Raw genomic sequence first — 16,685 nt, forward strand, 5'->3', positions numbered from 1 at the left:
TGAAATATAGGCTGCTCTTACATTTAGTCCTTGGGTGAACATTGTTTTATTGCACACAGCAGGGACTGTTGTTACCATTACCATAGAAAGCAACCTAGGAAGAGGAATTAACTCTGGAGTCTTAAAAGAGTTGGAGATCTCTGGTTGAGCCTCATAGATCTGAAAAAAAAACAAGAATTTAATCAACATTTATACAGCCCTAGAAACAACATCTTCTTCTGGGCATCACTTTTCCAAAGGGTTTTCAAAAATAGCACTAAATGTCAATTTTTACACAGAAATAAATCCCTCAGATTCCTATTCAACTAAAATAACATCTGTGTGTGACACGCATCCCTACTAAAGGCCATCCCTTTCCAACAAACTACAGATCCTACTTGCCCATTTTAAGCTGACCATGGAACACTCAGAACAAAAAGTTTTTCTAGCTGAGCTTTGATGTTGCTGCATCTCAAAAAACATTTCATCAAATTGGTTACAGACATTACAGAATTAACCCGGTTGGAAAAGATCTTCAAGGTCATCGAGTCCAACCTATCACTTAACACCTTCTAATTAACTAAACCATGGCACTAAGTGCTTCATCCAGTCTCCAGGGCAGGAGGTGTTTAAAAGGACACTCCAGCACCACCCTGGGCAGCCCATTCTGATGCCAATCACTCTTTCTGTGAAGAATTTCTTCCTAACATCCAGCCTAAACGTGCTCTGGTGCAGTCTGAGACTGTGTCCTCTTGTTCTGTCACTGGATGCCTGGGAGAAGAGAGCAACCCCCACCTGGCTACAACCTCCTTTCAGGTAGTTGTAGAGAACAATAAGGTCTCCCCTGAGCCTCCTTTTCTCCAGGCTGAACACCCCCAGCTCCCTCAGCCACTACTTGTAGGTCTGTGCTCCAGCCCCCTCACCAACCTTGTTGCCTTTCTCTGGATACGCTCAAGCATCTCAGCATCTTTCCTAAACTGAGGGGCCTGAAACTGGACACAATACTCAAGGTGTGGCCTAACCACTGCTGAGTACTGGGGCAGAATGACTTCCCTGGTTCTGCTGGCCACACTATTCCTGATACAGGCCAGGATGCCATTGGCCTTCTTGGCCAGCTGGGCACACTGCTGGCTCATGTCCAGTCAGCTGTCAACCAGTACCCCCAGGTCCCTCTCTGCCTGGATGCTCTCCAGACACTCTGTCCCCAGCCTGTATTGCTGCATGGGGTTGTTGTGGCCAAAGTGCAGAGCTCAGCACTTGGACTTGTTAAAACTCATGGCACTGGACTCTGCCCATCTATCCAGCCTGTCCAAGTCCCTCGGCAGAGCCCCCCTGCCCTCTAAGAGATCAACACTTGCTCCTAACTTGGTGTCCTCTGCAAACTTAGTGATGGTGGACTCAATCCCCTCACCCAGATCATCAATGAAGATATTAAACAGGACTGGGCCCAGCACTGATCTCAGGGGCACACCACTAGCGACTGGCCACCAACTGGACATGGCACAACTCACCACTCTCTGTGTCCCCCAGCCAGTTCTTAACCCAGCACAGAGTGTCCCTGTCCAAGCTGCCAGCTTTGATGTATCACACTGCATCTTAGGCCAATTCTTTCTTTTCCAGTTTAGTCAGAAGTTTGTACAGTCTCCTAGCTCTAAGCATGACTTTTTACCAAATGACCTTCCAACTCACTCTATGCCTACACTTTTTAAAGTGGCTCTGAGCCATGGCTCATTCTCCTCAGCATCCATAGAAAACAGGATGCCACGTTCCCCCTTCACGTTCCCCCTCCATCTACCATCTTCGACACCTAACTGCTTCTTTCCTCATACACCCACAGTAATTAACGCTGTTATCTCAGCGCCATTAAGCACTTCCTGTTTAGCTCACTTAAATCTCAGTCACCTAACTTCCCCACTGCTGGACTGGTACGTTTTAAAATGAATTATTTATGAAACACTGTACCTGTCTTCTTTCTAGCCATTTTAATACACTCTACAGCACTGTGCAGTTCCAGCTGTGAATGCAACACATCTTCAGATATGTGACTTTCCTCTAATGCAGAACAGCTGCCTCTGAAGCAAAAAAAATAAGTAAATCCAGTCCCTGATCCTCAGATCACTTCCTCTGACATCAGTGAAATCTTGCTCCTTGTCACTAGGAACACTCAGCTAAATTAATTAATTCAGAGCTAGTTTACACTGAACACACCCACAGCAAGGGTTGGCCAGGGTCTGCACTGCACAGCATCCCAACTGTAACAATTTTAACACAGGAATGGCACTACATCTATCTGTAAAAAAAACAGAAAAAAGGCAGCCCTAGCAACTTACTAATCATTTCCTTGGCTTGGTAACTTTTCTGTATGTCAGGGATGTTTGACTTTATGGTTTTCTGTTAGTTTTGCACCACTGTTTCACAAAAACTACTTCAGTTTTTGGATTACAAAAACCCTAGAGTACTGGGATAGCATATTTCTGGGGAGAGGTGGTGTGCATCATTCATATTCTTACCTTTTTAAGTAACTTCATATTGTCTAACCAAGCAGACTTGACTCTAGGAAGAAAGGAATACTGGGTCTCCTTAAAGTATCTATTCAGTAAATCTGGACATACTTTAAGAATGTTCACCAAGAGATCAGCAACCATTTCATCCTCTGTTGCACTCTTTAATGCAAGCAGAAAGCGCAGAAGTACGACATTTCCTCCCCTGTGGAAGACAACAAAAACATTTGAAACAATAAATCCTTATTTCAGTACTTTACAGGTGATGCTAATTCTGCAGCTCCTCTAACCGCTAAGACCTCTCTTACTGTTGGCATAACTTTCGAGCTTAGATTCAGAAAAGTAAGAACTGAATTTACCTTCAGGTCTTTTGCATGACAAAAAGTAATTACTTTTAATTAAAACCACAGCATTTCAGAAATAGTCTAAGCAAACTTCAAAACCAACTTAAGATTAAACTTGGAAGTATCTCCTGTGGACTTTGGGGTTTTTTGGTTGGTTGGTTTTGTGGGGGGTTTGTTTGCTTTCTAAAGTTTTCTCCCGAACAATGTGAGAATACTGCAGATACCAGATGAATACCTGTTAAAATTTTGCTCAAAGCAAAATCAACCTGCTCTAGCACCACCCAGTAGCTGCTACTACAGTCTAGTAGTACCTTCTTTGCCTAGCTAATCTGACGAATCTTACCAACCTATGAGAACCCCTCCATGGAATCACAAGAGGTATGCAGGGGAGGCATTGAAGCCTGGTGTTTGACCTGGGTTGTAAGAAAGGTTTTGGAAGGTGTTGGCCTAATGAGGTTGTGGAAAAGTCCAGGTTAGAGAACCGGACTGAGGTTGAACTTGCTAATTGTGTGCTTTGAATTTCTGTGTATATTTGCAAATAGGATTTCCTTTTAAATTTCCAAACCAGTGTGGAACATCTTTATTTTACTCCTTTGGGAAGGACTTCCGCCTGCTTGAAACCAAGACAGACACATAGGTGAGGCTGACAGGTGAGTAGCGTCCAAGCTTCTTCTTTTTATCCTTTTTAAAAACAGGCACAACATTTCCCCTTTTCCAGTCACCAGGGACTGCCAGGACTTTTCAGAATCATGGAGAGTGGCTTAGCAACCACATCTGCCAATTCCTTAGGACTCTGGGATGTGTCTTGTCAGGTCCCACAGACTTATGCATATATACTCTTAGTGTACATATTTTAACTAGTTAGAAACAGTAGGGCAACTAGGTGCTTCCAGATTAGATGCTGCAGGCCAAATTTTGACAGCACTGAAACCAATGTCAGCATTTTACCAAAATTTGGTAAAATCATGCTTGGTTCTACAGAATGTAAATTAGGCTAGGTATTTTGCCATCATCTGGTTAACACTGCAGCTTTTGATGCTTTCTTGTCACATCAAAAAAAATCTACGGTCCAAAAATCACTCCTTACATTTAGTTATGGGAGAGGTCTCAAAGAAACACAACCATTGCCTAAAGCCTTATTAAGGCAGAACACTCTCTCCTCTGTTACATTGTATGAGGACATTCAGTAGTCTGATCCTAAAAAGTTAATTCAAAACCAATAAAAAACTCAACTTTTTTTTCTGTCTGCCAAAGAAGAGAGATGGAAGGAAAATTCAGTAAAGTTACTTGCAGAGACAAGATAACTGGTGAGGTCTCTCTTGCTCCTAGCACAAAATTCTTGTACTATCTCATCTGTCTGGAGACTTACTTGCCAGAAGTTCCAAGAGTTGGATCATAGAATGGTATGCCATGTTTCAGAGAGCAACAGAGCTTCATTAGGAAATTATGGACAAGTTCCCGAACCATCATCTTTCCCACCTCTTTAGAACCTTGAACCACCTATAAAAGTTGAAAAGGAGCAAAAAAGGACATAGGATTATTGATATCACAGAAGAAAATCTTTCATCAATTTCACTTATAAAGTTTATGAAGCTGCTTTTATACAGAAATGCTAGAGATCAATTTTGCTTTTAGGAACAGAGGTTTCAGTTTCTGTATTTCACACTTTAAATGTTACAATATTTTTTCTATTTCAAGGAAAGACAAATCTCCCAATTTTAGTTACACAGGTATTATTTGCAGGGCATTAGTGACTTAGGGCATTTGCTAGGACAACAGACAGGAAAAGACAGAGAAAAATCAAACCAAAGAAATGTAGTGATACAAAAGTTACATAAATTGGGCAAGGCCATCCTGGGACTTTTAAGTCAAGAATCTAATCTTTTACCTGAAACATCCAACTTTCAACCATACAGGCCAGGTACACAATAAGGAAATTCAGAAAGATCAATTTAAAAAATATCACTGAAGCATTCAGCATAAAGGATGTGAAATAAGCAAACATCTGGTTTTGGGCCAGTTTTGCAGAAAACCAAACAACTGAATACAAGGCACAAAAGATGGAGAGCTAACAATGCACCAAATGTCAGCACTGCAGGGAAAGGTGGAGCATCCATGCCAGTACAGTCACCACACAAAAATGAAAGAAGTGACCAAATACCAAGCAAAAAGGAAAAAAGATAACCAACAAAAGAACCCAGATTCCATCAATCTTTTTCATCCAGCACAACTCAAGAATCCTATGGATAAGAAGTATCTTGACAGTTGTGGTGGAGAAATCACAAGTTCCATCACTCACAAGGACTGCATGGAATTATAAGAATTTAAAATTACTCAGAACTGAAAAGCACATATGGTCCTGCTCTGGCAGGGGGTTGGACTCGATAATCTCTTTGGGTCCCTTCCCACCCCTGACATCCTGTGATCCTGCGAACAACATCAGAGATTTGCACCACTCCAAGCAGACACCTACTGGAAAGAGATCTCCTCCAAAAGGTGTTCAAAATATATCATGATTGGAGTAGCACAGGCACAAACATCCAGTTGAGGAAGAAGGCAACTGTTTAGTGTTAGAATTGTTCAGCTTCTAAAGACAAAGTTTAATCAATATAAAGGTGCAACGTCTGCAGCCAAAACCCAGTGGAAGCACAGAACTTCTACTGCTTTGCACTGAACTTGCAGCTATACCTTAGCTATTCCCACAGTCAAAAGGTAAACAAAGGTAAATCATTTGATTATTAAAAACAACAAAGCAAAATTGCAAACTATGAGGAGAAGATGGCAAAATATCTGCAGTAATAACAGACATACACACACACACACACACACACCAACCGCAGCCCTGATCCTTGCCTCATGTCTTGACTTTAGGAATGTGGTTTCGTGGACTAGAACAAGCAGTAACAGCTCAAACCTCAGAAACCCTGCTAACCTCTCAAGTAATGTCAGCTGAAAAGGCTGGCAACCATCTTGGGAGTTTATCTCTCATACTAAAGCAGTGTGTATGATGGGAATAAGGCTTGTGGTAAGAACACTGCTCCTGATATATTCTATAGACAGGAATGTGTCCAGGAAATAGAATACAGTCCTAGCACTCAAAAAGTTTCTCCCTGCTTAATAAATGTGCACTGCAGTTCTGACCACCAGAGAAGGGAAACAAACCCTCCTGCTCAAGTGGTGAGAAGCAGTGGAAAGTCAGAGTTTCTCATCAAGGTTACAGTAACTGGGAGCTATTTCCAATTCCGTGGGCTGCAAGGTGGAAGGAGCAAGGAGAGCAGGAAGGCAGGACAAAGACTGGGGGTTACTAATAAATAAATTACCAGACCTTTAAATCTTCAGGGCTGACATCAGTAATCCCATTCCATTGGTAAAGTGAGGCAATGCGAATCAACACTTCTGCAGTAAAGAAGCGTACCTTCTGGGTTTTGGTGACATTTTTATTCTGAACTACCTGAAAAGAAAGAAAGAAAACCCACCAAAACTCTTTTATTTATTTCAAGTTATCACAAAATAACAGCAAATTAGAAACATACTTCCTCTAGTACACACAGAAATCCCTCCCCTTGCTACAGCAGACTAAAGGTTCTTTTGTCTGTCCCATTAACACCTCTTTCACACACTCCTGCTCCCATCTTGATATGGTTGAAGCCATAGGATATACTACAGCTTCTGCAAACATTGCACGTGTTTGACAGGATGGAATTTCAAGTTCAACTACAGAGCAATGAACGTATCTAGAGTAGCACAGCCACAGACTACGACCTTAGATACCTGCTGGTAGAGATGGTAGAACCTGCTACAAATAAAGCTTGAATGAAAGGGAAAACACACTGGAGAAATTTCTCAGAAGTTCTCTTATATTTTCCTCTCTGCATTTGTTTAATTCTCTTTTCCCCTGTTAAACTGAGGGAATCATACAGTGGGCCAGGTTTCATCAACAACATAACAGTATCAATGCATGATTCCCACAAGGAAAAAGACTCATTTAGAAAACAAATTTTCAGGAAGATTTATACTACATTTAAAAGTTAGCTTCTTTTCTTCTTCTTCTGCCTGAACCTGCACATTTCCAACTAATCATACTGCTTCTAACACCTCTTGCTTATCTTTTCAGATCACCCTGCACATAAAAGAGATTCTGAGATGAGGGAAAGGGTGGAAAGAAGGTGGAGGGGTGGTTAGGAGCCCCTCCTGGCCACTCTGACTGCTGGGAGGGGTCTTGTATTTCTGTATTACTTTTAACATGTATACTACTGTACATAGTTGTAAATATCTGTAATATATTGTATATATATACTTGTAAATTGTGCTAAGTTGTAAATATAAAGCTTCATTCCTTAACTTCCAGCTGGCTAAGTTAGTCTGGTTAATCTAGTGGGGGGATACACTCAGAAAACACTACATTTTTCCAAGCTTATTGTGTCTGAAAAATGGAAAAATATTTTTTTTGGCTTAAACTGTCAGTTGCAAAAGGCCTGAATCTGAGGCAGGCTCTTAAGATTACACTTGAAACTATTTTAAATTCACTCTCTCAATTGGTCATACAACAGCTTGTGCAACACCTCTACGGTAATTCAAAACAGAGATTCAAAAATCAGAGGTACTGGAACTAAAAACATTCTGCAAAACATTTTACACAACTTAAATAAATCTCTCATGCAGTTGCTGCACCTACAACAGCAACAAGTTTATCCAACACAAAGAGACACAGCCATGCTCAGAGCTAAGGAACAGAGCACAGAAAAGGCAGCCAAGATTGCATCAAGCCTCACACCTTTCAGCAGTTCCGCTTTCAAGTTTTCTGTCTCAGCTCTGCTATATCATGAGGTTTTTTCTGTTTGCCATGAAAGAAGAAGGAAAATCAAAGGGCAGCAGACTTACTCTTCCAACAGCATTTTCCTACAGCAGGTAGAACATATCCTTTCTTTTCCACAAAAACTTCTCTGATTTTCTGATGTCTCCTTCTTCCTCTACCCCACCAAGAAATAATTTTGACTCAATTTACCTCCTACAGCAGAAATCTTGCCATACTAACAAGGAATCAAGTCCAAAGATAAGCTAACCAGAAACACAGGATGCTGCCTCAGCTGAGTCCTATCACGACTTTAAGGAAGGGTATCACATACCCTTCAACTGCAACCAGATTAGAAACTAGCTCCTAGAAGCCCATCTCATGCCACAGTCCACACACTAAAAATACACAAAATAATTTTTCTTCTGGAAAGAAGATTGTACAGAGCTCAGTCCTAGCTGACCTCCCCACTTCAGTACAAGACATATTAACTGAAGGACTATTCTTACTCTCACTAGAAGCACCAAAAGGACTCCAGTTCTTTTGACCTTCAAGCTTGGCACTGATGCAACAGAACAATAAAACAATAAAAATCTGTTGGACATCACACACTAAAGATGAGTGGAAATCATCATCCAAGTACAAGCCATTACAAATGCTTCCTTTAAAAGAGGGCTCTGGAAAAGCATAAGGATCTTCGGTATTGAAACAGTAATATGGCCAATCTAGTAAAATCAAACAAGTATTATCAAATATTACTGATCAACTTGCAGCAGCACAGTGCCAGTATCAGAAGCAAAGAAAACAGAAAACAAGGGACAACAGTTCCAAGAACATTTCATACCTTAGTTCTCAGTGTGGAAAGTATAAGATTGATAGTAGAAACTCTGTCTTCATTTATTTCAGAGCGAAGAATACCGGGAATGAAATCTAAGAAGGTGTTTCAAATGTTAAGTGCAAATGTGAAAGCGGTTTTCATACCAAAATACTTCAGGGAATTCATACTCATTTCTCTGCTATGTCAAATTATTTACCTTGCTGTTACATTTAAGGATGAACCAAAAGGTTGCAATCAGAGTTCAGACAGATGATGTGTCTGTAACTACAGTGATGAACAAGTAATGCTGCCAAACCTACTCTCGTCTCAACTAGCTAATTTGCCAGCTTGGTTATTAACACTTACTGCAACAACATCTGTCAGCTTCAAATGTAGTTCAGGCCCCAATGTGCTATGCAGTATTTAAACTTCAGTAAATGCCATTTCAGGACTCACAATTGCTTCACTGAGTGATTCTCAAATATTGGGAGGTTATATTTCCAACCATGCACATCATCTTTTGTCTCATCTGAACATCCCAAACCCAGAGAACTTCAGCTTATAGAGAACTCTGGTATCTTAAAGAGGAATGAAAGCCAGCTGTGCTGACTGGGTCTAGATGTGCATTGCCATTCCCTATCCTGAAAGAACTGAACTGCAAGCAACTAAAGAAAATCCGTGTCCCACAACAAAAGTAAATAATTATGACTTGCTTCTCATCCCCTCACCTTATCTTAAATGAACTATTTTTTATTTATAGATGTCTTCTGAATTCTTTCATAACCTCACCAAGGGTCACAATTAGCAACCTGACAAACATCTGCAGCAGATTTCAAATCACTGAAGTAATCAAATTTTACATCATCTTCAGTACCTCAGTCATCAAACATTAACCAAATGTGTCTAAGATTTGACTTTCTGGATCCTATGTCAGTTCAGTTTGACTCCCTCCTCTAAGAGACAAGGGCTTAAAATCCTGCACTCCACTCTCATGTAACATCTCCATTAAGGATGCAAAGGACATTCATGACACTAATCTCCTGAACTGCTGTTAAAAGCAGTCTAATGGGAGTATATGACAGCTGTCCTGTATGAGGATTCAAAGGAAACTAAGTATACAGAGTCTTTAGCACTTCTAAAGAAACTTTTAATGCAATATATCCACTGTTACTGTGTTATGAGAAATGCTGAAGGCCTGAAGTTTTTTCCTTCTTTTTTAACTCTATGGTCTTGAAGTTATATTAAATTTACCTTTTTTACATCTGTGTTCACCAAGGTCTTTTTATTTTTGCAAGAAGCAAACATTATTCTCAAGCAGAAGAGGCACTCACCAGAACACTGAAGAAGATTTAAATCTTTTCAGGCAATAAAAGTATGTATTTTCATAGAATTGTTTTTGTTGGAAAAGACCGCCTAGATCAGTGAGTCCAACCATCAAACTAACACCACCTTAGCCATTAAACCATGTCCCCAGGTGCATATCTATGCATTTTTTGCACATCTCCAGAGGTGGTGACCACCAGCTTCCTGCAAAGCCTGTTCCAGTGCCTAACCATTCTTTCAGGAAATAATTTTTTCTTAATATCCAACCTAAATCTCTCCTGGCACAATTTCAGGCCATTTCCTCTTGTTCTGTCACCTGGTACTAGGCAGAAGATACCAACCCCCACCTCACTGCAACCTAATTTCAGGGAGCAATGAAGCCTCCCTTCAGCCTCCTCTTCTCCAGACTAAAAAAACCTCAGCTCCCTGAGCTCCTCATAAGACCTGTTCTGCAGAGCCTTCACCAATTTTGTTGCCATCCTGGCCTTTGACTTTGCACTGTGTGCCTGGAGAGATGGGCAGCCAAATGCCCCTCCCACCACCACTCGCCTCACCACCAGCAGCGCCTCTAGTTTATTAGTGCTGTTCAACGAGTTCACATTTTGAATTAGCTCCTATTTACTATCACCTGTAAAAGACTCAGTTATTGAAAAAGAGAACAAGCAACTACAAAGTACCTTTTAATTCCAGCACCTGTGTCAAGATTGCATTGTCTCCAGCAATTAAAAAGGAGAGAGCAAACTGAATATAGGCCACACGGACATCAGTTTTCTCCTGAAAAAAGATAAAAGGCAATGTTAGCATACAGATTGTACACAATTGAAACAACTGGTTAACCTTCCGAGCACCACGCAGGCTTTCAGAGCAGTGCCAGTCTTGGGCACTTTTGCTACTCAATGCTGTATTTGAGCTACAGTGTATAACACATCTTGCAGCTGCTCACAGAGCTACTCTGGACATGCAAACTTAGACCAGACCAAAAAACTCCTTACAAAAGGGACTAGTGTGCTGTGAAACTACAAAGTCAGGCACAGTGGAAGTACTGAAAGCTTTGCATTGGATATGAACATAGAATCATAGAACAGCGTGGATTGGAAGGCACCTTAAAGATCATCTAGTTCCTAGCTATGAGCAGGGTCACCTTCCACTAGATCAGACTGGTCAAAGCCCTATCCAACCTGGTTTCGAACACTTCCAGAGTGAAGGCATGCACGACATCCCTGGGCAACCTGTTCCAGACTCATCACCTTCACAGTAAAGAACTTCTTCCTAATGTCTAATCTAAATCTACTGTCTTTCAGTTTGAAATTGTTACCTTTTGTCCTGTCACTACAATCCTGGGTGAAGTTGGAAGTGAAAATGCCTGAAAGAAGATACTAACTAGACTAAGTAAGACAGAAGTGACTCATGAAAGGGTTGAAAGAATAAAGAAATTAGATTTAGCTGCAAGCTTTAGGCATTTTTGTATTAAAAATTCACCTCTGATAACCAGTTGTGAATGAAAGCTAAGCACGAGGAAAATCTTAAATCCATTTCTGGAAAATTTTCTCCTTTCACCTTGCTCGCATATCTAAGAAGCTTGTGGTCAAAAGACTGTATCCAAGCATTTAAATTCAAGGGGTGAAAGCAAAGTTATCCTGAGGAGCTATGTACCCTGATAAGATGAGAAAGACCAGCAGGTCAGCTCTCCTACTGTTGCAGCTACTCAGAAACATTCCCTGGGGATTTCTTATGTAAGTCTATGGGAGGCTCTTGTCCCGTAGATCATTTCTACTATGTAATAAGTGTATCAGGTTTGGGCTGATAACTAACTCCAGCTCAGCCCAAACTCAATACATTTAAACACAATCAAGAAGCACTTCAGTCTGACACAAGACAGGAAAAAAGTTCCTGCAGAGATGCAGAAAAGGGACTAAGCAACAGCTTGAAACTTTGCAAAAGAAAACTGATGGAGTCATACCATAGTATTTCATGCCACACAGCAGCTTAGTTTACCTTCTTAGATCTTTTTTTCAGTAATCCAGGCAGAAATTTATTATTGAAATCAAAATGGCTATACACATCCCTTGCTGAATCTGGCCCCTGAGCCACCATTGCTGACAACAAGGTAAGGCAAGCTTGGCTCATCCTAAAACAAAACACAGAGGAAAACCTGCAGGTTATTTCCAGGATGATAGTTATACAGACAACCAAATCAGAAGATCAAAATTTAAAGAAAGACCTTCCTGCAAAAGAAATTATCCCATTCCACCTCCAACATCCACCCAAGCCTTCAGGAGTTTCAGGCATGAAGCAGTTCTGAGTTAGTCCCATCATAAGCAACAAAGACAGATGTTAGAAAAGTATCCCTGGTCATTCAAATCTCTATGTAACCAACCACTCTAACAACAATCACAATACTAACTTACACCAAACACAAGGATAATTCTATTACAAAGAACTTGTCATCTTTGTGAACAGCCTATTTCTGCACTCAGTTTTGATTCTTGCTCACTCAACACTGGGAAAATTTGCCTTAGAAAATAGAAAGGAAGTTAAAACAACCAAAACTCATTATTTTAGGTAGCGATAATGGCAGCTGGGAATGAGGGGAGAGGGAATAAGGGAAAGAGGGAACACCTATTTATATTCTTCCAGGAAATTAAGCTGTAATGAGAGGATGCACATTCACTTTCTAAAGGTGTCTAAAAGGAAGAAATGACAAAAAAATACATTCTAAATTCCTGGGAGTTTGCTGTTTATTTTAATGAGAATAGGACAGGACTATCAGGCACAAATCTGAAGATCTCAATTATCTGAGTAGCCACTACCTTGTAAGGGTCTTGGAATCTCTCCATCATGTTTCACTCAAATATGGTGAAAGCATCATATATACCATTAGAAATGTGCAGCCTCCTCTATGTCAGTTCTAGAAGGATTTATCCAAAATTGCAATCTTTAAATGCTTCATAAGAAGTGTAGATCTTGCATAGTTTTCACAATTGATTTACTCCTGCTTGGGATTCTATATACAGTTGAAGTGCCTGTTGCAGTAAGATCCACTGAGTGGTGCAGGAAGCATGGTTGAATTTGAATTGAAAAGCAGAAAATGCTTTTCTACTTCTGGCCTGTCTGAAGACCAAAAGACAAGTCACTAGCCTTGGATAAGTCATTTGCATTTCATTTTTTTAACTCTTCCTTGCTCTTCCTCCCAGGTTTGTATTAAAATCTCTGGCACCTGGAACTTCTCCCACTGACCACAGAGCACAAAAAATTGCTGGTTAGACTAGACTAGATAAGCATGAGTGCTTCAAACAGCTTACAACAGATTAGATTTAAGAGACAGGTAAAATTACAGAGGAAAAAAGAGTCAGAAAGAAAAAAATCTGTTCTAACTATGGAAATCTGACTACAAAAAGTACAGGAAAAGAAAACATTCAAGAGCAATTTTTTTTTGCCATCACAATACAGAATGCTTAGCATCTGCAAACTAGAAGAACATCTGTTCTCGCCTGCTCCATGCAGTACATTTCACAAATCAAGCAGCATTAAAATAACAGGACTCAAGATACCATCTACTCTTTCTATTTATGAAAGCTAGATTCTCAGGAAAGTATCAGATAGCACTGTGTATTACATTAGAGCTTCCATCTTGCAAAGACTTCTACATGTAATTGTTTTATGAAATGTGGAAAACTATCATTAAATAAAGGTGGCTTATTACCACTAAGTCAAGGCAGATTTTGCAATGTCTTGAGTTCATGTGCAAGACTCAGCCTCTTGGGTTCAACAGATAGAGGTTCTTTGCAACAGTACAGAGAAGACTTACTTTTGATTTTCGGAATACAGAGCAGCATAGACCAATCTCATGTAAGAATGAATCAACTTTTTCACTATGTTCATTCCCACAACAGAAAAATGGGAGAGGTCACTGGCCGTCCTCAGTAAAATGGCTTCTAGAGCTTGAAAGATTAACAGCATCTGCAAGATACAGAAATATGTCAATATATGTCAATATTTGGGCACAGTTTGAAATTATTAGCTGAACAGTAATGGGCATCACTAAAAAGATAGCAACCCCACCACAAGAGAAGACCTTCCACATATGAAACTGAAATTAACTTCTGAATTCTCTACCAACTTAATCCTTCCCCGTCTAAAGAATTAATGGTGACAGTGTGAATATTCAAGGAACCCCTGTACAGATATTATAGGAAAGACCAGAGAAACACAGGAGGTCAGGTGAGTCCTCTCTTTTTTCAGTTACTAAACTCATGAAATTCAGTAGTGTGGAGGGACAACCTTTGCTGGAAGCCTAACTCAATGTGCTGACTGAAGGCCTGTACAACCCTGGACAAGTAAACTGTAATAAAAAGGGCCCCACCTCACCCACAAATTGAGGAATCAAGACCTACATGCATATGCATGATTGTATGTACACACAACCACCACTTCTAGGGATGCAAACACCAACTGCAATGCAAATCGCTGCACAGGATGATGGATCTTAAAGGCCCTTTTCAAGATGGAAGGCAAGGCCTAGGGCCAACGAATCAAAGCTTTAAGAGACAACTCATAGTAAGCACATAGTGAAACAACAAAATGTGCTGGAGAAAACCATCCAAGCTGCTCTGATCTTGCAATTAACTCCTTCTATATTAAACCAGAGTTCACACAGCACTGGGACTGTATTCATTACAAGTATTATCCCCTACTAGTAAAAGGACCTCGAAGAAAGGATGTCAGTGACCATGACGCCTGCCATCATCACACAAACAGGAAAGACAAAGACCAACAAGTGGATGTTAAAAAGTTCACTCTCCAATTTTACACTGGAAGCAGATTTAAGTTAAAAAAACTGCACTAGTACTTACAGTAAACATTCTCTAGTCCATTCACCACATTCTGATGTGGAAAAATTGTGTCCAGTTCAGATGAAGAAAATGAGGCCAACTTTGCCAGTGGCTTCCTAGAAGTACTATGATGTCTAGTTATATAATAACAATTGCTTTCACTGGACTATTTCTTTTATTTTGCCTAACTGCTTCTTTTACTAACATTTAAAGAACCTTAACAGCTTGATTTTGGCAGTACTGGTTGTCTATATCATTAGACCCAGAAACATCTTTGTCCTGAAAAAAACTTCTCACTTGATCGGTGCTTCTGACACGGTGGCTTCCAGCAAAAGCAAGCAAACAAACAAAACCCCACCACACCAAATGATTCGTTATTTACACCACAAAGCATTTCTCTGGCCACTCCTCTCCCGATCAGGGTGCACGCTGCCAGGCATTCAACTATAAAACCCACGGCCAACTTACTTCGCTGTCAGGTTTCCTTTCTCCGTCCATAAGTTTAAATATTTCAGCACACTCCATTGAAATTTTCATGTATCCCTCCACGACATCATAGACTTCAGGGGACGGCAGCCTCTTAGCGATCGAGACGAAGGTCTCCAAACCTGCAATGGCAGTTTCACACGGGGGGTCAACAGGGCCCCGCACACGCCGGCTCTGCCGCAGAGGGTCTGCGGTGCGTCCACGCCGTGCGGTAGCTGGATGAGCCCAGAGCACAGTAACAGCAAACACCACCATCGCCACCCCCACGACGTCGCTCTGGGGACAGGGGCTGCCTCCGGCTTTCCCGGGGCGCCGCTCCAGGCCCTGCTGCGCCGGCCGAGCACGCCTTCACCTCACGATAGCGCCGGGCAGGGGCAGCTCCGAGCGCCGCCGGACACGCTGGCCACCCTTTCCCCCGAGCCGGCCTCTCACCTTTCCCGGCGGTGGCGGGGTCCCGCAGCAGTGCCTTGAAGCGGGCGCCGTTGAACTCCTCCTTCTCGGGACAGACTCGCTTGGCCGCCGGCGGGCTGGCCTCCGGCACGCTGCGGCGCTTCGCCGCCATGCCGCTGCCGCTGGCCTGACAGAGCCGCCCCGGAAGGGGCCGTCGGCAGGAAGCGGCGCTGGCGATAGCAGCTGCAACAGCCTCCGCCCCGCGGCGGCTCCGCTGCCAGCGAAGGCCGGGATGTGGTGCGCCTGACCGGGGCGCGTATCGGGGCGCGGGCCTTGAGCCAGGGTGGCTGGCCGAGCCGGGGCCCGGCTGCAACACGCATGGGCGGCATTTCACTCTTCGCCTGCCTCGCTGCGGTCTGTCTCCGTGAGATGTCGCAGCTTTGCTGTGCCTCCCGCTTCTGACGCAGCTGCTGTGCGGAGCGCGCTGCCCTGCCACGCAGCTCTGCGGCGCCTCCCCTTAGGGGCTTTCCCGGTGCAAAATGCCCCGCTCCCGTTTCATGAGATAGGCTTGGGCGTTCGGCTGCTCGGCAGGTTTCTGCTGTTGGGCCTGGCGCTGTCACACGTTACAGTTGGCACTTGCTTTCCCGAAATAGCCCTCTGCATGCAGTTACTGCTTGCCAGGCAGCTGCCCTTCCAGTGGGGCATTCGGTCCCCGGGGCCAAAACCAAAGGCACTTCGTACGTGTGCGTGCATAACACCGTGAACTACTCTTTGCTTGTATTGTGGGCATGCTATCAGAGAAATCGGATGACAAAATGATTCAGGAATAGTTATCGCACCTTTTCCTTCCTCCTGCTTCTCTCTCAGGATGCTTTGGTTGCTCTTTTTAAGTGCAACCGCACAGACCTGACTGGTACCACTGAGGGGTGAAAGCACCTGGAGCAGAGGGCCTGCAAAAGCAAGTCTCCACTACCCTGTAATACAGCCTGTCATCTGTGGATGCTTGCAAGGCTAAGCAGCTTTTTATCTCCACTGGCATCACCGTCTCATAGAACTTCAGTCCTATCCAGTCCTGAACCAAGGAGACACAAACTTGGGAGCGGAAAGGGAAAGCATGGAGTGGCAGGAAGCAGAGAGAACTCCTTAAGATATTAGGTAAAAGATAAAATCATAATTTGCAAAAAGCAATGGGCACAAGCTGCTTTCCAATTAACAGGCCAT

General features: G+C 42.3%; 1 protein-coding gene across 1 annotated transcript in view; it reads right to left on the reverse strand.

Moving 5' to 3' along the window:
- URB1 (URB1 ribosome biogenesis homolog) overlaps positions 1–16,318 on the reverse strand; it is a 56,624-nt gene extending 40,306 nt beyond the window's left edge. The window contains 10 exon segments of the mRNA XM_064152412.1: positions 22–159; positions 2,490–2,685; positions 4,194–4,324; positions 6,150–6,275; positions 8,461–8,546; positions 10,434–10,530; positions 11,752–11,884; positions 13,565–13,716; positions 15,057–15,196; positions 15,507–16,318. Coding sequence (XP_064008482.1) covers positions 22–159; positions 2,490–2,685; positions 4,194–4,324; positions 6,150–6,275; positions 8,461–8,546; positions 10,434–10,530; positions 11,752–11,884; positions 13,565–13,716; positions 15,057–15,196; positions 15,507–15,636 — 1,329 coding nt within the window. The 5' untranslated portion in view covers positions 15,637–16,318.
- Positions 16,319–16,685: the final 367 nt, after the last annotated feature.

The sequence above is a fragment of the Pogoniulus pusillus genome, chromosome 12, assembly GCF_015220805.1.
Source record: "Pogoniulus pusillus isolate bPogPus1 chromosome 12, bPogPus1.pri, whole genome shotgun sequence".
Lineage (NCBI taxonomy): Eukaryota > Metazoa > Chordata > Aves > Piciformes > Lybiidae > Pogoniulus > Pogoniulus pusillus.